Below are 24,909 nucleotides of genomic sequence, written 5' to 3'. Positions count from 1 at the left end.
AAAAAGTTTTCCTCTTCTGATGTTTTTAGTGAATTGGAGCAGTGGAAATAAGGCTGGTTTTACTTCCACCTCTCTGCCACTTTAAATTATTGAGTAGGAACTGAGCCCTGGGCAATGTGAGTTAAGTTTACACAAGGCTGTTACCTACTTGTATCTACAATTTATATCAACTTCTGACATTAAATGTAACACTAACAGCTACATTTTTTAATATTGTCTATAGCATGACATTTAAAAGGTTCCCTTTTAAAAAGGAAAACTAGTGATGGATGTCTGATATCTGAGGCACCAACAGAGTAAGCGCTCAGCTCATTAGCATAATTAGAAGCCGTTTGCTACATTCAAAACAGCTAACACATGCACATAATATGAAAAGAAAATTGAAAACACAAGTATAAGTATTCAAGCTTTGCCATATTTATCAAAGTCATCAAAAAATAAGACATTCTGCATACATTCATCAGAAAACAGCCTATGCTTCAGATAGTGGTTGCCGTGAATTAAACAAGCCAAATAACATATCCCAAAACAAGTTTATCATATCCACACCACTGTGCAAGTCTTTCCCCCACTTCACAATATACATCATTCTGACATATAAAAACAATCCAATCCTTTCACACAAAATTCCCCAAATCAACTGAAATTTTAAGACTGGCAATGACACTTAAAAAGCTCAAAATGAACATAATTCTTTAAGATTTATTTATTAACTTTATTTGGAACATAGCAAAAGGCTATATACATATTTATCAGTAGAAATGTAGCACTTCCACTAGGATCGTTGCTTTTCTTCTTAAATAGAAGAAAGGGAGGCCTCAAAAATCTTAAAAGTAAACTATTTAAAAAAAAACAAAAACAAAAAAAAAAAACTAAAAGCAACTCTAAATAAAACCTCTATCAGAGACAAGTTCAGTCTTTAGTTTTCTTAACAGGAGCTTCTTAAAATCCACTTTGATTGCTTGCCTTTGTGTCACTGTCCAGAGAATTAAGAGGATTTCAAGGAACGTCACAAAATGGCCACAATATCAAGTGAAAGTTAGTATGAGCAGAACATGGGAACTCCAAAAATATAGTCCTCCCTCACACTGCTTTCCACCAGTGTATTCTGTCCAAAAAATAGATTTTCATGCCTAAATTGGTTTGACTTTATTATCCCATGGAGCGGCTGGTTTACCAAGACAGGTGCAGCGATGAAGCATTTGACAAAACCAACCCATCTTGAGTTTACAAGTTTATTTGACAGCTACTGACTGAATTGGTTCAAATCTTCAGGTTACTGTCTGAGGTTAGCTGGTTAAAACCATCACCTTACAGTTTCTTCCTTCTTGTAACAGGTTTTGTAAAGACCGTGTCCATTATGCGTTTGCGTCGAAGGTTCATGCTCGAGGTTGGAACCTGCCCTTTGTTCAGTTTCTGTGTTTGCGGGAGATCACCTGGACTGGGGAGAGGCGAGATCAGGTTCACCTTTGTAATGGGAGGCGGCTCCAAAAACCCTTTGGACCTAAAAACGAAAGTTAAAAAAAATTAACATCTGCTTCTAACTCAAAACAACAGACCAGTGTATAACTGTAAGGACAATATTTCAAGATATTTTCATTCTCACATACTGAAACCTAGAAGGAGCTTAATTTAAAATGTCTATTTAAATCCTAAAAACTGGAGGATGTATTTTTGGAGACAACAAAAACAAGTCATACTTGGCTATAGTTTTGCCTGTTCTTCTAGTTTTAGAAGCACCTGCTACTTTCTCCACTTCCTCATGATCTTCTCCTGAAGCATTTTCATCCTGAAAAAAAAAGAGTAAGGAGATGTTTCCAAAACACTTATTCAGTGTTTCTTTCTCTAAAATCAACTGGGTCATGCCTAATTTTTCAATTTGGCAAGCATTAAAGAGGCTCCTACATATGTGCTTCCAAACATGCTTTTTCAAAGCCCACCAATAAACACAATACAGCTTCATGACTACAGATAAAGTGTATACAACGCAATTCAATGCCCACAGTATTCAACAAATGTAAAGTACAACACACAGCTTCACAGAATTTGTACAAATCAAAATGTCAGTTTTCTTTGTGTAAAGCTAACAAATTTATGAGATTACAAGTTTGAAGAATGGATATTTAAAACTGAACTTCATAAGCACAAGCACTTACCTTGGGGGCAACATCTGTGTTAATTCTACTCTTGCTGCGAGTGGCAGGAGCTGCAGACCCTTCATTTGGGCCAAGAGTCTGGTCTCTATGGGCTGACACAAAGACACAACACACATATAAACTAGCTGTGGGAAAACTGTCTGGGTGGATGTGTGGGGAAAGTGATACACAGCTCACCTCGTGTTCTTCTTTGAGAGGGGGAGTAGATGAATGAATGCTCGCCTCGACTAGATTCGTCATCTTGTTGATCAGGGACTAGATTGTCTTTGAGAGCAGACAGAGGGTGAGCCTGCTCCACTAATAACTTCATACCTCTCTTGCTAGTTCTCACCATCTTTGAAACTACACCTCCTGTAACTGAAGTTTTGAAATAAAAACAAAATACACAAAAATTGTTACAGAATGTTAACACACTGATTCATGATCAATAAACTGCAGAACTGTTTATACTCTACTACTATGGACTTTCATGATGACTTCAACCCAGATATCACACTAAAAACCCTTTCAGAGAAGCCACTACACGCAGACCTCGACCATCCACCTTTAGCTCTCTCAGTGCCTGTCCCAATTCTCTCCCATACCAATTTTCATCTGGATTATCTCATCGCTAACGATGGTGTTACACCCTCTTCAATTCAGCTCTTTATTTTTTCCATTTAATTATCACTTTTTTTTTTTTTATATAAACACCCTCCATTTTCAGTCAAGACAAGTCTGCATACATACCTTCCTGCTTCTGTTCCTCATCCTGGAGTCTCTTGATGAGGGCGTCTGCAACAGGGGTTTCAGAATCCACCTCCAATGGTGAGTCCAATAAGGGAAGATCTTCCTCTGGGTGGTCCCAGAGTTTGTTCCTAGTTGGTCGACAGGCACTGGTGGATCTAGCATTGCTGTTGAGCTTGGGCTCAGGTAGGTCTTCACTTTCGTTTATGTTTTCAGCAGTGGTCCTTCCTCTTATTTTCTTTGTGATCTGAGGAAATGATACAGGAACCAGTTTCACCTAGTGTGTCATCACTGATGAGTGATTGGGTGTCTCCAACAATGTCAAATAATGAGATAAAAGCTAAAAGCACTAGAATGTTATATCTCAAAATGATTAAGAGTCTACTTTGCAATAAAGCTGGTGTTCCTAATGAAGAACAATTTTATTATCCACAACAGATCAGATTATTTAATATCAATATTTTTAAAATCAATCATTTAGAATCCTTACTTGTGGATCGACATTTATGACAATCTGGCTGGACTGTCGAGTGGTCCTGCCAGGGCTGTGAAGTTTTTTGCCCTCTTCCTTGTCGAGCATGGCCAGCTGTGTCTCTGATGCCTCTGTCTTTGACTTCCTTGAGCTGCGATGAACAGGGGAAGCAAAGACATCTTGTTTCTCCTCATTCAAGATCTCCAGTTCAATCAAATCCACCTCACTGCTGCTTAGTATCCTTCGGTTGGACCTTCTAGGAGTGTTTCCCTGATTGGTTTTGCGTTTGGCTGCCATAGGAGACCTAGCGCTTTTCCGTCGAGCAATTATTGAACCAGTGGCCTCATCCTGTTGGCCCTTCTGCTTCTCCTCCTCCTCCTCCTCCTCCTCCAGCCCTGTGGTCATAGACACCTCTTCACTACCACTTCGTGTCCTTTGGCTTGTTCTGTTCAAAGTGGCCCTCTGTCGCCTGGCTGAAGAAGAGGCCTTGGAGGTTGATCCAATGGTGCTGTCATTATCCATGGCCACTTTGACCTCATCTTTAGAAGGGTGTGGCTGTGCCTTGCGGGTACTTCTTCGAGGTGTGCTCACTTGGACTTTGGTTGCTCTAGGTGTGCGACTGGGTGAGGTAGGGACCAGAGTGCTCATCTCTGTGTCCTCTACTCCCCTACCTTCCTCTGGCTTTTCTGCTTCCTCTGGGAGAGGAGAGATAAAGGTAACAGTCCTTCTCCCTCTTGTGGTCATCCGTGTTGGTGTGGGAGGAGCCTTCTTTATTTGAGAAGTGAGGGTCTCTGATACCTCCTGTTCCTTTGGCTGGTTATTTGTCTCTGCAATATTTTTATCTTTTCTCTGTCTTCCCCTAGTTCTCTTTTTCATTTCCTTCTCTTTAGTAATTTCTTCTGTCTTGTCCTCATCTGTCTCTAAGGCTATGTGATCTTGCTGCTGCTCATCCATGGCAAGAGCTGTTTCTGCATCTATGATGAGCCCATTCTCTTCCGTCCCCTGTTGGTCCACGGCAGGTTTGTCCTTCACTTCTTCCATCTTATCCGCAGCATCTTTTTTTGCTGTATAGACTTTATCATTTATAGCTGTTGGGAGATCTCCCAGAGTTTGTGCAGAAGGTTCTTCAGCCAACATGGCTAATTGTGCATCCCTCTGTTCTTTAGCATTTTCTATCTGCAGGTTTTCCTCAGTGTTCTCCGTTTGTAGTTCAGTTTGGCATTTTGCAGGTTCTGATTCTACCAGTCCATCTATTTCAACTCCATAAAAGTTATCTGTCTTGCTTCTCTGGTCCTCTCCTGGAGCTTCTCCAGACTGGGCAGGATCCTGGTCATCTGAGGCCAAAAGGATAACCTCAGGTTTAGCAACAAGTTCATTACTAGCCTTCTCAACTGGAGACAGGGTGAAAGGATCAGAGCACAGCAGAGCATTTTCCACTGGGAGTGTGTCTGCCAGTTTATCACCATCGTCCTCTAGATCCAGCATCAGAGAGAAGCTGCTGTGAGTTTCAGTCTTCAGGTCATCTGACATGACAGATTGCTGAAGCTCTGGACAACCCATCTGAGCACTATCCAGACCCTGTTGTTCCCCCACAAGCTCGAGGGGTACAAGGAGAGTGGTAGATGGTTTGAGCTCCATGTATGATGATCCTTGCTCATCATCCTCTTCTGGCATCCCACCTTCATTTGCCCCAAGTCTCACCATCACCACCTCACCCTCCATGTCCTCTTCTGCCATCTGTGAAGGAGAACACTTCCCCCCCCCCGCAAATAATAGGTTAATTACACTAGAAAACACCAAAATAATGTAAATATCATTCACAACTTTACAGAATCCAAGAAGATATCTTCAAATGTATTATTTGCTTGACCTACTGTCAAAAACTGAAGTATACAAAATAAAACAAGGAAAGGCAATAAATGCTAACAAAGTCAGAGAAAATGTGATATTTCTCCTTGGTAAATAATTTTATCACAAACTTTTTCAGCTCCATGTTGGTTACCTTCATCTCTGCACTAGGCGTGATCACAGAGAACTCAGCAGCCTCTTGCTCTGACACACTAGGTAGGAAGTGTGTGTGTCCTTGTAAAAATACTGAACTGGGCTGGAGGGGTGGCAGCCTCCCATTGCCCCAGACCTCCTCAATGATCTCAACCTCACTACCAGAGTCTTCCTCCCCGTCCTCTTCTTTCTCAGCTTGATCGGACTCCTCTTCCTCAGACACAGGACTAGAAAGATCTTCACTATCGTTTACACTCACAACAGCTATGAGAAAAACCAAAGCAGAAAAGTACAGGTGTTTGAAAACAGGTGTGTAAGCAACCTTACACACTGCTGAGTTAATCAGCAGTGAAAAGAGTGTTAATGGATGTACAGTCTTCCTCACAGTGGGAGTCTGCGCCCGTTGGATCTGAGGAATCCACTGAGGTGCTGGATTTTTGGCTGGTGAACACTGGGGGAGATTCAGCAGCTGCCTGCTGCTCTTGTTCATCCTCAACTACAGAGTCACTGAGAGAAATGAGAGAAATATTTTTAACTTTGGACAAACAAAATTACACTAAGCTACATCCCTACATAAATGGTGGTGAAAGGAAAATGTCAAATGCCAAATATCATCTTGAAAGAAAATGCAACATGCCTGCTGAATGGTGCCTGAGTTTCTGATGCACTGTGGATTCCTGAGCGGGTGAGTGGAGGAGATAGATCACTGCCAAATAGATGTTTCTGGACAAACTCCGTCAGATCTCCTGGGAACCAATGTGACAACAAGCCATTAGTATCATTACCCTTTTCCAACATTCATTCTAGGTCAGTGTCAACCAAACAACTAACAGCAGTATGCAAATTCATTACTGCAAATAACACAGAAATGAAACCCTCCTTTATCATAAAAAAAATGTAAATCTTAGTATGAAAATCATTTTACACCTTGGTAGGATAGGTTATTGTGTGTACAGCAAAGATGTGTGTTATACTTTTAAGCTTAATTTACCACACTGTTGACTATGTTTACAATAACTGTCTTGACTTATAAAGGGTGATAAAATTGTCCAACAGAACTTAAACAGAATTTAAAAATGGACCTGTTGGCTGTTCTAGATCATCTTCCACTTCATTTGTGGATTCAATGGCTGCAGATGGTTTTAGATGTTCAGTGAACTCTGTGGACTCAATGCCCTTTGACTGGACATCTTGTTCCGTGGCTATCATTGGTAGATCCTGAGATTTGACCTCTGTGCCAGAATTCACGCTCTCAGTTACCTGGTTACAAACTAGTAGAATACAAAAATTAGTCAATGTTTTAGAGAAATGTGGCAGAACAAGTATTTTCTACACCTATACAACTTTTAGGAGTTCTCTGGTGCTATGCAGTACTTGGTGTGAAGCAGGCCATGCCTTGTAAGTCAGAAATTAATCAAGTACGTTGTCCAAATGAATTACCTTGACTGTGACCAAGTATCTGTTCTTTAAGAGTTGGAGCATCTTCTGGTTTATTTGATTCATCATCCTGTTCATGTTCATTTTTAGATTGTACTTGTTCTTTGTATTTAGCCTCCCCTTTAAGACTGAGCATCCCATCTTCAAATGTTTTATCTTCCTCCGCCTCTTCTTCCTTCTCTCCATCCACTGATGTCAGAATAGGGCTTTGCTTAGTGGTTGGAGAGGACATTTTCTCTGGGTCTTCCTTTTCAGTTACAGCTCTGATGTTTAATGTTACTACCTCCTCAACTTCCTCTTGAACTGTGTGCCCCTCCTCTCGTTCCTGGTCTTCTGACAGAGGTGCATCATAGTACTCTAGAGTGGTGTCTGTTGAGCGGACAGATGCAAGACTGCTGTCAAAGATCAGACCAACAAATGCACCTGTTGCATCTGATGGTCTTGTTTCTGTAGCAGCTTCATGGATGGAGGATGACTCCCTCTGTGAGCACCTCAGCTGTGGTGAGGGAATACCACCTTCTGGAGCCAAGAACTTTACATGAGGCTGTTCCCCTTCCTCCACTCCATACTCCTGCTCCTCAGCAGGCTGTGAGGACCCAGCCTTACGTGTAGACATTGTAGAGTCTCTGGTCAGCAAGATAATCTCACTGTCTGCTGCCATCTAGAAATGTTAAATGAGATTAAATGCCGAGAGAGAGAGAGAGAGAGAGAGAGAGAAAGAGACAGAGAGAGAGAGAGAGAGAAAAAAATCAAATCAAATCAAACCCAAACCTACTAGCAAAACAAATCCCTAGAGAAAGGGCTGCATGTGCTAATATAGATCTGTATTTGTAAAATTAAAAAGCCTTGCATTGTTGCAATACTGCATTGTTGCTCATTTCTATGTGTCCGGTCTTACCCCATTGGTCCATCGGATGCTCTTCTCTGTTTCTGGAGATTCTTCCTCTTTGATGAAGGTGATGCGGCTCTCTTTGCTGCGAAGTGGAGGTGTGATGGAGCGTCCTGGAGAAGCAGAAGGTGTGGCGACAGGTGTGGGCCTCAGGCTGCTGCGCAGGATGGATTGGGGAGTGAAGGCTGAGAACACAGGGCCAGAAGCAGCCAAGGCCCGAGCTCGCTGAGAGGACCAACACAAAGTACAGTTAACATAATATTAAAAGGTTCCAAATACAACAAGGAATTTATTAAGGAAAAACTACATATGAAGTATATTAATGAATAAATATATGGATCTGATCTCTTTACTCTTTTTACTATTTCTATACTCTGAAAGGGTCTTGCTTAATTGTAAATCAATTAGCAACTTTTTTTAAAATTTAAAAATAGAAAAATCTTCATTTGTCCATGTACCTTGACAACCTGCGGTGTTTCCAGCAAACTCAGTTCAGGGGCCTTGCTGATGCTCTTTGGAGAAACCCAGGAGCTGGGAGGCATGTGGGAGCTGAAAAGAGGCTGAGGAGTTTGACAGGAAGGGTGAACCACTAAGTCCATCAGCCTGGGTAGCAGTGAAGAGGAGGAGAAGAGCAAAGAGACCTTTAAAATGCTGTCTTAAAAGTTTGTTGACTCACTATAATTCACAACTAAATATAATTTTTCAGTTACTGAAGTAATTCTAATTTAACGTTAATGTAATGAAAGAACAGACTGCTGGTTTTCTAAAATGTGGCTATGGCAAAGAAGTGTGACTCAAACTGTCCTGCACCAAAAGAACAAAAACATTGTGTTATGTAACGCCTGTTAATGTTTTATGTTCAAATGGATGCATATGGCAATGCCTCAATTCTCTGGTTCTTTCATAAACATACCGTGACTTTCGTTTGGAGCTCATGGCGATAGGAGTTCCCAGGAAGGGATCAGGAATGGTCAGAGAGGAGGGTTTGGGGCTGGGGCTGTTAATATCAGTTGCTCTGAGACTAGCAGAGATTAAAGAACATTACAAATGAATAAATCAGAATAATAAAAATCATTAAATATGACATCTGATTTTGATATTTTATGCTTACCTCTTGGCTGGGGAGGACTGCGGTGTAGCTCCTTTGCCTAACCAAACCTCCTCAATCTTGGTTAGGACATTATTGATAAATCCAGCTCTGGACATCACCTTCTCACTGGTAGAGCGCTTGTTGATAGTTGACAGTGGTTGTGGCCGAGAAACTGGAGCACAGAGATTTGAAAACAATTTTGTTTTCTTTTCCCGCTATGAAATTTGGGTAATTTGTAAAAGTTGGAATAATTTCAGGTTGAACACCTCCTTACCTTCTCTGTGAATGGTATAAGGGTGTTGGTAGGGCTTGACTCTCTCCATTGCCAGTTTCCTCTGAACTCTGGGTAAAACTTTCCCATACTGATCCAATATAGAGTTCCTGGTGTTGGATCGTTCTTTAAGCTTGGGGTCTCGCTCATTCTAGAAACACAGAAGAGGAAATGAGATTGAAGTACCTTCTCTCTATATAACCACATGGTTGCCTGAGTTCTGAACATTTAAGTAAAAACATGACATACGGTATACTAAGAGTATTCTGTAATAATTGTTTAAAAGTGTAACACTGTTGTCAAACATACCACCAGGTTCATTTTGAGGCTGTGGTTGAGCTGCAGAGCAGGTATATAGTTAGCCTGCTGTATGTAATGAACCATCAGCAGTTCTCTGTTCTGGAGACCACCTGTAGCCTGGAGAAATTTCTCCAAACATTCCTGTAATGCAAATCCAAGTATGCGAGTTTTAGGCATTAACATTGTAATTCATGGGCAATAAAGAAAGACTGATAATATAAAAAGAGTAATGAAGCATGCAGCAATTTTATCACTATTTCTCTGCTACCTGTTCATTTAGGCCAAGGGGCAGTTTGAGCAGTTCCTTGATGAGACCCAGTTCCTGGCAGCTCTCATACAGGAAGCCCAGCAGCTCACCCGTGTTGAGGCGATTAGAGTGCTGCCGGAGTAAGGACCATGCTTCTACAAGACATCTGGAAGAAGTGCAGAGAGGCTGGTTAAAAGATACAAGATACAACATGAGAAGGGCTACTGTGTTTGATTCCTGAAATAAAATGCTTTTATTCATGTCCATGAATTACAGTTCCCAAAAGACAACATTGCTTTACTGAGTATAGAGAGTTTCTCTCTCTGCTCTTACCTGTTGTGTAGCAGAACAGACAGACAGAGTTTGGCTTTGGAGGTGGAGGAGATTGGGGGCTTTGTAATGTGGAAATACCGCAGTGCCACTGAGTGTTGGCCCTGGCACATGAGTGCTTGAAGGACACGCTCATGCTGCCATTCAAACTGACACTGTGAGGCAGCTGGGTGGAGAAGCAGCTCAAACGAACTCTGATGAGGACGAGCAAAAAAAAAAAAAAAAAAAAAAAAAAAAAAAGAGTTTCAAAAAGAGCTGAAAGTAGTAGTTAAAACTAGTTTAAGTATCATTTATGCTTCCCCTGTAAATATTGACACTAATATGGATAGTGACATTGACCTTTAGGTACAAATAAAGCTGTTCTGCCTTGCACAATCTATCTAAATTAAAATCTTGGTAAAAATAAAAAGTTAGTCAAATGTATAAATTTGTCTCTACCTGGTGGTCACGATGGTCCAGCAGCCAGAGGCCTTGCACTAGTTTGACTAGTCCAATAGGGATAGCAAAAGCTGTAGGGAAAGACTCCACTGATGCTCCCTCCTTGTTGGGAAATGAATACATGATATCGAGCAACAGGTAAATCACCTGGAGCAAAAGGTCAAGGCTCAGAAAAGAAGGAGGCTTAGTGTAGTCTATCCCTGAGAGAGTTCATGATTTAATGTAAAACTGAAAATGACTCTTTTCATTTCACGTTTCCTCATACTGTAGACACACTACAAAAAAGAACTTGCATTTTCTAACCATGCAAATTACTATGTGACACAGCAAGGTAAGAGGTTCATAAAAAGTGATCAAGACTATTCTAATTACTATTAGCTCAAGGATACAATGGCGTGTTTGGCAGCTTCGTCAATGTTTTCCAGTAGATAAATGTCCAGCAATGCCTGTGGATCAAAGATGTAATCAAAATCCAGTTCTTTACAGTGTTGTAATAGCTGACCTATATCAACATGAATTGAATTTTTATATTTATATATATATATATATATATATATATATATATATATATATATATATATACACTGTAGGGTCGTAATTGTTAACACGTGAATAATCTAGAAATTATAACGAGCTTTTGTAACACAATCATGACACACAGTCTGACCCCAACCCCCAGTGCCACTGCCACAGACTACAAGGCCATCCAACATTGCACATGATTATAATACAACACTGGTGGAAAGTAACTAGGCCCCTTTTAATCACACCCTGTACTCCACGACAATTTTAACCTTTTTTTATTTGAGTATTTCCATTTTCTGCTACTACATACTTTAACTTTACTACATTTCAGAATAAAACATACTTTTACTCCACTATATTTATTAATAACTAAATTACTAGTTACCTTTGGAATCATATATAACAGAAAATTCTGTATAATCAAAACTTTATTGAGCGTCAGTAGGTATTCTCAAGCTACCTAGCAGTATATAAAGCAATAATGAATCAATATGAATGAATCATTCTAAATACTTTAATATGAAATGTGTCACTGAATACTGAAGTTTTTACGTGTAACAAGAGTATTACTGTGGTATTTATATTTTCACTTAAGTAAAGGCACTCAACACTTTTATTTGCTTATACTGCAACGTTACAATATAAGCAATTAATTACAGCTATGACCGTAATTAATCTGAGTAAATTTATATAGATAGATATGACATGATATACACACACACTTACATGCAGCGTAGGTGGTGGGTATTGCCCGGTCCCACCATCATCCCTTTTCCACAGTTTGGTCAAGCGTTCACCACACTGGCCAACCAAACCATCAATCATTAGGCAATCTGCACACCACTTTCCACTGAGAAGATAAAAGGAGACTGTCAGCATTACATAACTTTGCCAACTGTTTATAATGTTACACAGACCAAATGTTCAATAGTACAATGCAAGAAGAAGAAGAAAAAAAATAATAAAATACTGGTCAGTCACTTGTTGAAACAAGTCCAGATTATCTTTACTGCAGTCATAGATTTGGGATGTATGCAAAATTTAACAAATCTATTCCTTTTTAAATTCAGATTACTTAGCCAGCCTGGTGAGCTCCTCTCTGCGTATTGTATAATAGTTGCTGATGCCTGAATGGGTGTAGAATGGCCTGGAGATCTGGAGAGCATCATCATCTGATGGGGAGGACAGTTAAAACCACCATAAATGAAGAAAAAAAAAAAGAAAACTTAATAGTGATTTGCAAACTTTTTGGCACACTTTACTTTAGAAATGTTCTCATATTAGTTTTAATAATGTTCCCAATTAAATATTTTTCAGGCACCCCAATTTTGCTGATGTATTATTAAAACCTGGTTTCAAGATGTTTTATCACTGACAGAGAAGGATTTTGTGATGTTGCTGGTAAGGTTTCCTCCTGACGGAGATCTGTGTTTATGCAAGTATCAATTTACCTGATACCTCAGGCAGTAAGCCCGTGCGACAGAACCAGAGAACCACCTGAGCATATTTGGAAATCAGATAGGACACCATGTTCTTGTTCATCAGACCCACCAAGCCTACACAACAAAAAATATAAGATCTTGAGCTGCAAATGACTCAAATCAACAACACAAGATATGGTTAAGGTCAAAGGACACTGTATTACAACTCAAAGTACATCAATCCATAATGCTGTGAAAGGCTAGACAACATCATTTTATTGACATGAAAGCTCTGCAAACATAAAAAAGATACCTGGTAAGTGTGTTGTAATACAAGTTCAGTATAAAATAAGAAATTAAAACAGTGGATATGCGTTGGCTGAACCAATTTCACTGACATAACAGGTAAATATGTCACTTGTACGTGTGATTCTATTTGGGTGGATACCACACCTTTTTGTGTGAGCTCCTGAGCTTCACTGAGCAGGCAATGGAAGATGGTGCTGAGGTTACCAAGCAGTCTCTGGCTGTGCTGTAGCAGCTGCAAAGTCTGAGAGTCTGTGAAGTTGGATGAGCTGTCAAACAGTGGTGCACCTGGGCAACATACACAAAGCACAAGAATACATACATGAAACAAACCTGCACTGTGCATTACAAAGGAGAAATTACTGTCATGTCAACAATAAAAAAAAATGATGTTCCTATTCTTGATAAGGACAAATTATACAGCCTGAAAAGTACATTTACTTACAAACAAGGTAACATATAGTGGCAAGATCAAGTGAGATTGCTTGAAATCACTGCCAATAAAGGTTGTTCAACCAGCCACATGGGTTCACTTACTTTTTCCTCCAGCAATATGATTGTTTAACAGGTGTGATTAATAAAGACAAGATATTATCTGTGTGTTCTCAGGTCAAGCACATTGTGTTCGTCTATTGTGACTTAGATGAAGATCAGATCATATTTCATGCACTTAATGCAGAAAAGTTACTTTCAAGTGGTTCAAATACTTTTGCTTGTCACTGTATCTATATCAATTTTATTACTGGGTGTGGTCACTGGGAGTGTTTGACTGGACAATCTCTCTACTCAAATATTTTATATATACGTTTGCCTAAACAATATTGCTATACCCTTCAATATAATAAATAAATAAATCAGATTAAAACATACAGATGCCATCCAGTTCCTCTTTGGTCTGGACTACTTTATTCCAGGCCCAATCAAGGATGTAGCGCAAGCTCAGGGCAGATCCTGGTTGTTCTGTTGAAGAAGGACAGGAATTAGAGAAAGTAGAGTTGCTTCCAAAGCTGGTGACTGTGGCATGTAATATAACATAGCGCATGTATGTATACGAGATGTACTCCCACAGCCAGTTTCGAGTGTGCAGTCAGAAAAATACTGACAGTTATTTTACCAGACTACTCACCTTCTGCCGTCCATTGCTTGATACAGCCAGTGATCAATCCCAAGGAGCTGGTCTCTACTGCTGTGGACAAGATGGCATCCAATTGCTCCTCCTAAAGGCCAACATAATGTTAGAAGTACAAAACAAAAAACTATCAAAACTTCAGAACAAGTATTTAATTCTGTGTACCATTTTGTCACATAGAAACATTTCTACAATTTAAACTAGAAAAGGAAGTGTGCTTGTATACCTGAGAGAGGCTGGAGGGCTGGGTATCAGCCAAGTGAGATGAGAGTAGGCCAGATATTAAGCAGCGAGAGTAGCTAGTGGAGATGACGTCACTAGAACAAGGAGCCGCTTTCTTCAGAAAGCTTAGGGTCTGGTTTTAATGACAATGATCAAGTGTTGGTGGCATGCAAAAGATGACTAATTACAATTCAATTCATCTTGACAACTGTGGCCTGAAACTATAAATCATACCAAAAAGACACACAATAAATAAGCTATACCACAGTAACCTAAAAATGAAATGTGGATTAAATTCCATGAAAACCATAAGGCAGAAAAAGAAAAAAAAAAAAAGAAAGAAAAGAAACGTGCCTCTTTCTGATAACCAGAGCAGGTTAAGTGCACAATTCCAGAGTTGAGCAAACACGAAGCATCTGTAACATAAAAGCAGAAGAGAATTAACCATTTCTAGAAAATTGCATTTCAACTACAACCTCTGGAAAATCTGCCTAACCAAAGACCTGAAAATTAGAAAATGGCTAAATAAATACACACCAAAAGAATCTTAAAGAAATTATACAGCCGTGGGAGATTACTGGTACTCATTATTACATATTTACTCTCTCTCTTTATAGTTATATGTCAAAATAGCGGCACATACAGTGTTGACACCTACCAAAGTTGTACGTGGTGGGGTTAAAGTACTGTTCTGGTGGGGGGCAGGCGAAAGACAGGCCCCTGCTCAAGCTGCGGTCGTGTATCACCACATCCATTAGGACATGTGGAGACACCATCTCCACCACAGGGTCCAGAGACCAAACTGCCAGGTAGTGACAATTTTGCAGAGACTCCCCCATTCTGACAGCAACACATAAGTGCAAGTAAAACATAGTATGACAGTAAATAAAGCTCCAGGACCAGAACATAAGTTCTTTGTTATCTGCATCGCTACAGTTTTGTCACACCATCTATTAATACCAGATCCACAATATCAGACTACCCCATGTCATATTATTCCAAGCTACTGTAAGCAATATTAAAAAAAAAAAAAAAAAAAAAAAAAAAACAAAACAGGCACAGGCAAGAAATCGAACTGTGGTGTCAGGAGATTAAGTGGAGAACAGGGCAGGTGTCCTGGTGAGTTAGACAACAGCTAATATTGCTCAGTCTGGTTGAACAAGTAATTAAATTATTGTCAGAAAAGATCAAGGCATCCCACAAGTAATGGCATTAAGTATAAAATTATACATTAAAAAAAAAAAAAAAGAAAATGAAATGAGAAACACCAGAAAATAATCAATAACCACTACCAGCAACAATTAGCAAACTTCAACTTCCACCTCTACCTACATCATGGCTATCTGCGATCAGAAAGACACTTAAATTAAGAATCCAAAACTTCTCCAACAGCAGCAAAATCAGTCTGGCTTGTACCTTAAAGAGTCTGGCATTTGTGCATGGTACCAACGGTTGATATCAAAAACCCCAATGTAGGTAGATGGGGTTCCCTGACCATAGGCCTTGACTTGCCAGCTGAAGATGGACACACTGGTGTCTGGAGAAGCAACTGAAAATAAGAAGTGGGGTGGGTGAGAAATAAGAGGGCAAGTAGATACAACACAGAAAGAAATAAAAAGGGAACAGTTCAATATTTTGCTGTAGTTTTTGTTATTTAGAACATGCCATGTTATTGCCATTTTTAGGATCCTTGTTCCCTACTATGATAAAACCAGAGCTGATAAAATGCAAAACACAGAAATTCAGCTAACCTTCATTCATGCTGTCATCCCTGTCAGGGTGGGGTCTGAATTTCTCAATGGTCTGGCAACTGAGCAGACGGGTGCTGCTGGTCTGGGCCCTGAGTGGAAAAGTAGCACCACCTAACTCCTGACTGTAACGCTCTTCACAGTACTCCAAACCCTGAGAGACAGAAAGAGAATGCACAGAATAAAGGAAGGATTAATGAATCACAGTGAACAGAAAAGAGCAGTATCAAAATCTTGAATGCAGCACAGACCTCATAGAGGATCTTCCCAGAAGATAGACATTTTCTTTCACTGAAGGCCAGCTGAAGCAGGCGGAGGCTGACCATGTCTCCCTCACTTCATTGGGAGCGAGAGGGGGTAGAGGAAAAATTCAGAAAACAAGCAAAACCTACATTGCTTGGATGGGGTACTTATATGAAATTGTACCAAATGCAAGTCTTACAGGTCCTGAGAAGACTGTACAGCCCAGAGGTAGCAGCAGTTCCTGGGGTCATTCTCTGGCTCCTGGAAGGTGAAGGCATGCACAGGCACCGCTCCACCTTCTAACTGGGAGTGGTATCTATACACGAACACCCAAACAATTTATTTATGTTTGTAACCACAGTGATTAGAAGAACATTTTTAAAAAAGTGGTAAATGTTCACAGACTCTTGAAACTGCTTTATACACGATGTACTGTAATAATGGAAAGTGGCAGAATTTCACAAGGAAAAGCTCACTCTTTTTTTAGAGTCTTCATGTTCCACAGCTGTAACTGTCCATCAGAAAATCCAACTGCCAGCTGGTTGGTCCTGGAGATGTACTGCAGAGCTGTGGCTCCAACTCCACTGGGTCCATTTAGCTGGAGACAAAGATGTCTGCCTTGTCTGGTACTAACTTCTCTAAGTCTAGGAATTTCTGCAGGAGATTTAGTCACTACCTGCAAGTCTAGGAACACAAAGTTAATATAAAAAAAAGAGATGGTTTAAGACATATAAATGAGAGTCTGTGCCAAGAAAAAAAGATAATTTTTTCAAAAAAGTCATTCATTGACTAATTTACTAAAGTGGCAGCGGGACTGCAACGGACCTATAGGTCCCAAGGCAACCCATCTTCATGCAAGTGTCTTACCTGAAGCCTCCAGTTCACTTTGGCTGCAGGACAAGTCATCAAGACAGAGGTCCACAAGCAGAACATGACCTAGATCTGTTATTACAGCAGCAATTCCAAAGAACCAGCGCAGACTCTGGTGGAGGTGCTGTGTTGAAGTGCTTGCTCCGCCATAGCTAACTAATGGTTCGATGGCTGCAATCTAGGTGAGAGAAATTGTTTACAGAAGCAAAAGACAATGTTAAAGATATTGTCTAGCTTGGGTGAGATAAACATGTAACTCTGAGACAGACTCTACTTGAGAAAAGTGAAAAGGACCCTGATGCCCATCCAACTAACCCTGCCTGGTATAACCACTGCTTTGACCACCCTTGATAGTCCTAAGTCATAAAGACACAGCACGCTGCCCTCTGCTTCTTCCAAGCCAATCAGCAATCCCGACCTAGTAAAATTAAACAGCAAAGGAATTAACATTAATATTTTCTTAAAGCCTTTCTTTCTAAGGAAATGTAGAAAAATATCATTCTCTCTGATTAGTATCAATCATTGTATGCTTAAACAGTATGTGATATTTCATTGTGGTCAATAATTTTAATACACATTAAAAATGATCAACAGATAAAGATAAAGTGAAACAACATTCTGACCGTTTAAGCCAGCTGAAGTCCCTGGCAGCAAGGACACTGGGTGGGTTCTCCCCTCCACCACTGAAGCAGTATGCAGATAGCCGTTCTCCTGTCACTGCATGAACCACCTCCAGATGGGGCCCACAGGCCAGCCAGGCCAGGCCGCTGCGGCCTTTGTACACAAACAAGAAGATGAAAGGTAAAGACATTGTAAAGTATGACTAATGTCATCACCAAGCAGGGTTTCATTATTCCTAACCATACACCTCATAAGCCAACATTGACCTGTGGCTCTTTAAATTATCTACACAAGTTGTCATGTCTATCGCTGAGGTGCTTTGCCATGTTAGTTCCCTTGCTTTGTGAAGATTTGAAACATCTTTTTCAGACCAGTTTGCAGTGCTCATAGACTTACCCTCACTGTCAGTTACATAAGCGAAATAATGCCATAATTCACTTTGTGTTTTGTTTACAAAATTTCTGTAGACGTTTGGGAAACCTACAGAGAAGACCATGACTAAAAAGCAGTTGACACACCCATTCTTATTTACTCAATGCACAATGCATAGGCTGCCATACACACTCAACACTAGTGGTCGACTGATATGGGTTTTCCCTAACCGATACCGATATTTAGAAATCAGGGCAGCCAATAGCCGATATATGATACCGATTTTAATTTCCCCCTTCATCTCACAAGGTATAAAAGTGCCCAGGAATAAAAAGTGTATTATTGTTATGTTTGTAGTATTTTTTGTCCTTGCTTTTTCTGCTCCCATGCTCAGCAACTTCTGGCAAATATTGCACTTGGCCTTCCCTGATGTTGGCTGAGTGAAATACTGCCATATTGGGTTCAATTTATTTTCAGCCGTCAGACTATAATTTAAAAAAAAAAAAAAAAAAAAAAATACAAGATTTGTCATTTTAAACTCACTTTTTCTATAATTACATTATTCCATGCACATCACAATCCTAATATGTTTTGGAAAAAAACAGGATTGATTTATTGCAGAATACCTGTCATGATCCTTATGTTTGTTGACAGACACTGCCATAATTCAAAGGGCCATAGTCTAAGAATATGTGTAAACAAATATGTGCAACAAGTCATTTGCATGTGAAAGTAGACACGCGCAGTTCAGACAAAACTTCAGGCTAAAACGTGCACATTAACTTTCCTCATTAAAAGTGTATTTTTTGGTGGGAGCATCATGCCCGTGTTGCGTGTGTCGGGCGCATAGACACATTCATTGAGGAACGAAAACGAAAGATAAGTACTTTCTTACCATTTTTGGACGCTTTTCAGCTCCCTAAACTCTCGTGGTGACAGCCTGCTTGTAGGAACACATCTTAACGTGTTCCACAACAATGCTTAGCTGGTCGCAGATGTGCCTGCCTATAAATCGGCCAAATTTGCAGTGCAATTGGCCGATGCCGATTAATTAAAATGTGCAAAAAAAAAAAAAAAAAAAAAAAAAAAAAATCGGCCGATTAATTGGCTCTGTCGATAGATTGGTCAACCTCTACTCTACACCATAAGAACTTGGACAGTTTTCTTGTTAATTAGGATGTGTGTTCGAGCAGATTTCTCTGCAATACTTTTAAATAAAATAATCAATTTGAATCATTTGGATAGGCTTAGTTGAGAGTTGCCATTTTGCCATTTAGACAATGGTTTAACTATGGTCTAAATCAATTAGAGAAATATTAAAGTACCATATTTTTAGACTAAGTCACAGGGGGAAAAAAAACATATGGTGTATAAGTCACATTTCTAACTTCAGTCTAAATTAGTTCTATATAAAATGTAGCATAGACATAACAACAAGCAGAAGTACATTATATGAAATTCATTCATCCTTGTCAAGAATCGTTAAAAAACTGTGCCAACATCAGCATGGGGGGACATGAAACATCATCTCCTCCTCATCTCTTGGGTTGCCCGAATACCGACACACACTCCACACTTTGTTTCAGCTGAATACTTTATTACCTGCACTTCAGCTCTTTCTTTTAGGCAGCATTTTGACTTGTGTTACAGTAGGACTTGAACATAAGTGTTTTTACTTTTCCGGCAGTGCAATATTGTTTACAATTGAGAATGCCATCTAACGCTAGTGACTACTCAACAAAATTACTGTAAATATATGCATATATATAAGTGGCTTTGCTGTGTAAGTCACAGAACAAGCCAGACTTATAGTCCAGAAAATATGGCAGTTGGTTTGCCAAATTCCACAGTTTAGTACATTCTAAAAAAGCAGGCACGATCAAAAACTAGAAAATCGCAAATGACCAAGAAGCACGAGTCTTGTGAAAGACTAGAAACGCATATAATTTATGCTGTGATTTACAAAGCAAGTCAAGAACATACTCATCTCATATATCCTTGTCAACAATTAAAAGAAGTTTTCATAAGCTTTTGTGACTGATTCACTGCAAAAACACAAACCCCTGGTAAGAGTCAAATACAGATGGGCCAGACTGCAGATCAGCAGCAGCAAAGATAGTCTGCTAATGGTTGTTTAACATTTTCAGGCAGTCATTGAGTGCAAAGTTTTTTCCATCAAATAATGTTTCAAATGCTTTATACAAACAAATTTTTTTTAAAAAAAGGTCATGTTGAAACCATTCAACACTCATGACAGGAGGGGCAGCAATGTGTTTTAAATATTTCATTTGCCATCACAACCAAGGATGGAGGGAAGAAAATATCAATTTATTGAAATCACCGATCAGTCAAAACATGCTTACCAACAGTGAACTTTCCATGAAGAACAGAGTCTAGAGTGATCTCGTCCTCACCCAAAGCATCTATAGTCACTCCTGGAAAAGGCAGTAGGCTGCTGGTGACGTGGGCAATGAGTTCATGCATTTTTCACTATACAAACAACAAGAGAGGACATTAAGTATGTTAGTAACAGTAGTTATCTCCCTCACTCTTCACAAACAGTACTCCTATAATACTGTGAAATTATTGCTCAAGTTATGTTTACAAAGAGTCCCCCCGCCCCCCCTCGGACTAGGTTTTACAGTACAAAGAACTCTTTCTTTAAAACCCACAGTTGCACCCCCAGTTGTCCCCCAGGAAATGTGTTGTCAGCAAACTTGATGACAACTGAGGGTGGTATTGGGTTTGCTTTCTAATCACCAGTACATAGCATACTACTGCACATTTATTGTGAGATGTGGGTTTTGACCGCAAAACCAGATAAACTGTTAAAACGTTGGCCAGAGGATTTTTTGAAGTGCCCTTCTTTTTAATTCTCTTTCCAACATTGTTGATTCATTTCTCATTCATAAGCCTGTGAACAATGATACTCCTTTAATACCGCTCAAGCTAAACCGTACAATGATACAAAATGTCATTTATTCAGTTGGACTATATTATATACAAGTTTTCTGTTTGAGCAGGTTTTGCACTGTTCATATATTTTGAGTCAGAACTCTACATAGGCTAATGAATTCCCATGTATAAAATTTAACATATCAGGGCCCCAAGAATTTGGAGCAACCTGCCATTTGAGCTTAAGCTCACATCATCAGAGATACCTGACATACAATTCACTTTTTATAAAAGTATTTTGACATCTATTAACACCTATTCTTTATTAGCAAGTTTTACCCTGTCTTGAACTAGTTCAATGATACTGTATGGTCTTTCATGACCAGCTCAATCCCAAAGGAAATTTGGCAAACAGGTTCACAGTGCACAAAACTGGACACAATACTGCCCTCTGCATCAAAATGAAATGCTAACGTTACGTTCAAATGAACTCCCGCGCAACAAGCTCTGTCACTACGATGCCACATGCCATGACATTAGAGAACGCATGTACACCTATTTTGACACTTACAAAGCAAATCTGTGCACATAAAAGAGTCGCACCATTGTTACAGACTGCCGACAAAAGCGATGCATTCACAACGGCAAAAACAGTAATTAAAATAACAAATCTAGCTTCACCAAATACACGATCTAGAGCTCACGTGGGTCAATATTTGCAAAGTTTGCGTGGCAACCCGTAACATTAGTAACTCTCAACTTGGTACAGCCTAGCACCGCTACCAAAGGTAATCGCTGAACGTATAAGACATTACTTAGAACAGTACAGTTAACGTTATTTAAATAACTGGCTAATGCTAATCAATTCGTTCACATTTGCGGAGGCCAAATTAGCGGCGTTAGCTTCGTTGTTAGCATTGAGCTAGCTTGGCACAATGTAAACAAACAGTTACACCTTTTAATTTAATGTACGGTGCTGCTAAGCATGTGACATAATACAGACAGGTCAACGTACCCTCGTTTTACTTTGGGTAGAACAAAATCTGATAGCTCTTACACACTTCCTTTGGCCCATTAGCAGCTACACAGATAGCTGTTAGCTCGCAAGGTCACGCAGAATTACTTTGAATCCGAGTAAGCCGTAGAAGTTGAGCTAGCTAGCGAGCCTTGCCATATAAATTGCATGAGCACTGAGAAATAGCAAGTATAGTTATTTCAAACTAGTTGTGCTATTGCTTTTTACATACATATTTATGTTATTCTACAGCATTTATAAATATTTGGCCACAAACTCTGTTTAATCAATTGAGAATTACTTAAAAGTCCGTTTGTCTGGCTGGACTAGCCTGATACGCTGCTAACGTAAAGCTAGCATAACTGGCGTTGATATTAGCTAAGCAATGAGTAATTACCTAATTATCTTCTCGACCAACTTTGAATCTGGCGTTGAGCAGGTTGGATCTTAGCAGTGGGGGACATCACACTACATGGTCCTCGCCGTCTGCGACAAGTCCCGTCTCTAATAGAAATTTAGCTAGGTAACGTTAAAGGTTATGGAGTGGTCTCACTTAGCTTTAGCTGAAACATTAAGAATGTAGTGTCGTAGTTACCGTATTTTTGCATGTGCGACAAGTCCCATTCTACATCTAACTACACTTTTTGGGGAATTTAACGAAAATAGCATGTGTTAAGCGTGCTAACGTTAGTTAGCTCAATGTACCGCTAGCGTTTCCGTTACACTACCTGTCTGAGGATGTTGACGGCTATATTAGTGCCACCAATGTTTCGTAAGCCGTCACTTCTTTCTTTCATCTGTCACAATCCGCTCCACAACCTACTGTACAACTGAACCATGAAGCCCCGTACGACACTTCCACTGTGACAACACAAAATACTCCGACTGACTTTAGACTCTTACGACACTAGGCGCCATTTCCACAGCCGGAAAGTTGTTGTTCTTCTTCTTCTTCGCTGTCTTTGGTTCTGGAAGAATAAACACACCGCCTATATCCTACTGCCCCCATATTACTGGGTCGTTTCTGCTTAAGCCACTCTTCTTCTTCTTGTGTTGTTTAATAGCGGTTTTCATGCCATCTACAGTCGCCACTCACTAAACTGGAATTTGGACAATCATTGAGTTCAAGGAAACTTTATTATTTTTTAAATTTTATCCTTCATTCCCATTTCTTTAATAAATTGAACATTTCTCTTAAATTTATAATAATTACTTTTTAATATACTATAAATGAGTTATTAATGTTTATAAATGAGTTATTAATGTTAAGCAATTTTAGACGCAACCATTTTTTTCCTTTTTTCCTTATAAGCTTCACATCTTAATATAATAATAATAATACATTTTTCACAGAGTCGTGTTGGATGTTTTCCCATTGTATATAAAGAATTCTAACCTAGTATGACCAATTCTCCATCTTGTAATAATTAATTCCTCTTCTCCTTAATTCATCAGCTAGCCATCAATACCTACATGTAACGGGATCCATAGAAATTCAACCTTTCTTTCTTTTTCAGTTTCCATAAAGCAACTTGTATTTGATTTAATATATCTTGTCTTGAGTTTTCCAGTTTAAATACTTGTAAGAGAAGACAAATTATGCAAGACTATACCCATATTTCTATTATTTTCCATCAATTTTATTACCAGTTGTATTGCCACCATCTCAACTGTGGATAGAGACAAATGATCAGTTGTTCTTTCCTTAATAATTACTTTCCTTTGTGGTTATACCACTGCTGTGCCTGTTCTTCCTGACTCTGAATCTTTAGATGCATCAGTATATATTAATAACTTCTTCTGATAAACCCTTTTAATATACCTTCACACATAGACTGATTTGAGAATAAATTTATCCTTCACTTTCAGCTCATCAATTTGATCTAAATTCACTTTATGTTTTTTTAAAAGCCATGGTATATAATCTTACCGAAGTTCGTCCTCTCAGTCTATTTTTTAAAAGAACTTACCTAACAAACTTGGGGGCTCGCCTAGGATCGCGACATCTCCTCTTCCATCCAGGTTTAGACCCTCAAATCGTGCACAGGGGAGTCTAATACTCCTGTCTGAAAGCCCTCCACCCCGTTCCCATAAGGGAACAGTTTGGAGCATTGAGAGGCTGGGATCTGCTGGAAAGGAGAGGAGTGACATGATTGAATTTTGAAAAGAGAGACCAGAGACAGACTCCTGTAAGGTAAAAGATATTTTATGAGTAATCTGAGTAGAGATTTAAAACAAAACCGTTAATTAGGTAAAACTGATTCAAAGAAAACCATCATCTGAGTAAAGTCTTAGGGAATTAGGCCCCAAATAAAGCTGAGTGGTCTATGGGAGACCCAAAGTAAAATAATCCTGTTGTGTTTGGGAGACCCGAAACAAAAAGAACCCCGGTACAGCATTGAAAGTGCTTTTGAGCAAAAGGCCAAGAGAGAGTATTGATACCAAGGATAAAAAATATAAAAACATAAAAAATTTAAAAAATTAACTTAATTTAAAAAAAGGGAGAAGGAGCCTATTAAAATAACAAGTGTATTATTAATATAATAATAATAATAAATAAATAAATAGTAGTGAGTATAAAACAAATAGTAACTGAATATATAGAAATAAAATGGGTAATAACAATACTAAACTAGAAGAACTAGTCATGGAGAGGAATGCAACCACAGGGGGGCACAACCCAGTGTCTTCATGTCCCAGTCCCAAATCCAGGTAAATGCAGAGGGTTGTGTCAGGAAGGGCATCCAACGTAAAATTTAAGCCAAATCAAACATGCGAATCACAAATATGACTTCCATACCGGATAGGTCGCGCCCCGGGTTAACAACGACCGCCACTGGTGCTGTTGACTTACAGGGTGCCAGTGGAAATTGGACTACTGTTGGTCGAAGAAGGAGAGGAAGAAGGTTTGTTCGTAGACAAGGACAGAAGAGGAAGGGCAGAAGTGTCAGACGTAGAGTAGGGAATTTGAATGTAGGGACTTTGTCAGGGAAAACTAGAGAGCTGGCTGCTATGATGGAGAGAAGAAAGGTGTATATCTTGTGTGTTCAGGAGACCAGGTGGAAAGGTAGCAAGGCTTAAAGATTAGGAGCAGGGTTCAAGCTATTTTATCATGGTGTCGATGGAAAGAGGAATGGAGTAGGAATTATCCTGGAGGATTTTGCTAGGAATGTTCTGGAGGTGAA

The 24,909-nt window shown here is 39.5% G+C and overlaps 1 protein-coding gene across 6 annotated transcripts; it reads right to left on the bottom strand.

Moving 5' to 3' along the window:
* Positions 1 to 395: 395 nt before the first annotated feature.
* ahctf1 (AT hook containing transcription factor 1) lies at positions 396 to 22,669 on the bottom strand. Of its 6 annotated transcripts, XM_026293067.1 has the most exons (41): positions 22,320 to 22,437; positions 22,122 to 22,228; positions 20,178 to 20,304; positions 17,445 to 17,595; positions 17,137 to 17,239; positions 16,819 to 16,999; positions 16,428 to 16,635; positions 16,151 to 16,267; positions 15,960 to 16,044; positions 15,712 to 15,862; positions 15,377 to 15,509; positions 14,619 to 14,800; positions 14,315 to 14,376; positions 13,965 to 14,093; positions 13,736 to 13,826; positions 13,480 to 13,569; positions 12,757 to 12,897; positions 12,334 to 12,438; positions 11,958 to 12,054; positions 11,609 to 11,732; positions 10,747 to 10,803; positions 10,358 to 10,504; positions 9,923 to 10,113; positions 9,611 to 9,755; positions 9,352 to 9,483; positions 9,046 to 9,193; positions 8,793 to 8,943; positions 8,595 to 8,702; positions 8,140 to 8,284; positions 7,691 to 7,906; positions 6,796 to 7,453; positions 6,438 to 6,626; positions 5,993 to 6,101; positions 5,741 to 5,862; positions 5,357 to 5,619; positions 3,373 to 5,106; positions 2,886 to 3,129; positions 2,334 to 2,513; positions 2,157 to 2,248; positions 1,701 to 1,789; positions 396 to 1,504 (listed from the first exon to the last, which is right to left on the bottom strand). In XM_026293067.1, exons 3-41 carry the CDS (start codon positions 20,296 to 20,298, stop codon positions 1,312 to 1,314), a joined length of 7,584 nt encoding a protein of 2,527 aa, XP_026148852.1. In that variant the 5' UTR covers positions 20,299 to 20,304; positions 22,122 to 22,228; positions 22,320 to 22,437; the 3' UTR covers positions 396 to 1,311. The 6 variants fall into 6 exon arrangements, with proteins under 6 accessions (XP_026148852.1, XP_026148853.1, XP_026148850.1 ...); XM_026293068.1 differs by lacking the exons at positions 22,122 to 22,228; positions 22,320 to 22,437 and adding an exon at positions 22,615 to 22,669; XM_026293065.1 differs by lacking the exons at positions 22,122 to 22,228; positions 22,320 to 22,437 and adding an exon at positions 22,453 to 22,668.
* Positions 22,670 to 24,909: the final 2,240 nt, after the last annotated feature.

This window comes from Mastacembelus armatus, chromosome 3 (genome assembly GCF_900324485.2).
Source record: "Mastacembelus armatus chromosome 3, fMasArm1.2, whole genome shotgun sequence".
Lineage (NCBI taxonomy): Eukaryota > Metazoa > Chordata > Actinopteri > Synbranchiformes > Mastacembelidae > Mastacembelus > Mastacembelus armatus.
The sequence above is the reverse complement of the archived record's forward strand: the minus strand, read 5'-3'. Positions and strand labels throughout refer to the sequence as shown.

Excerpts from the sequence above, each read along its gene's own strand:
- ahctf1 (XM_026293068.1), bottom strand. The coding sequence starts at position 20,298 with ATGCATGAACTCATTGCCCACGTCACCAGCAGCCTACTGCCTTTTCCA. Across the intron at positions 9,484-9,610 it reads CCCTTGGCCTAAATGAACAG|GAATGTTTGGAGAAATTTCT; the intron begins GTAGCAGAGAAA and ends TTTGCATTACAG. Across the intron at positions 5,107-5,356 it reads CGCCTAGTGCAGAGATGAAG|TGTTCTCCTTCACAGATGGC; the intron begins GTAACCAACATG and ends GGGGGGGGGAAG.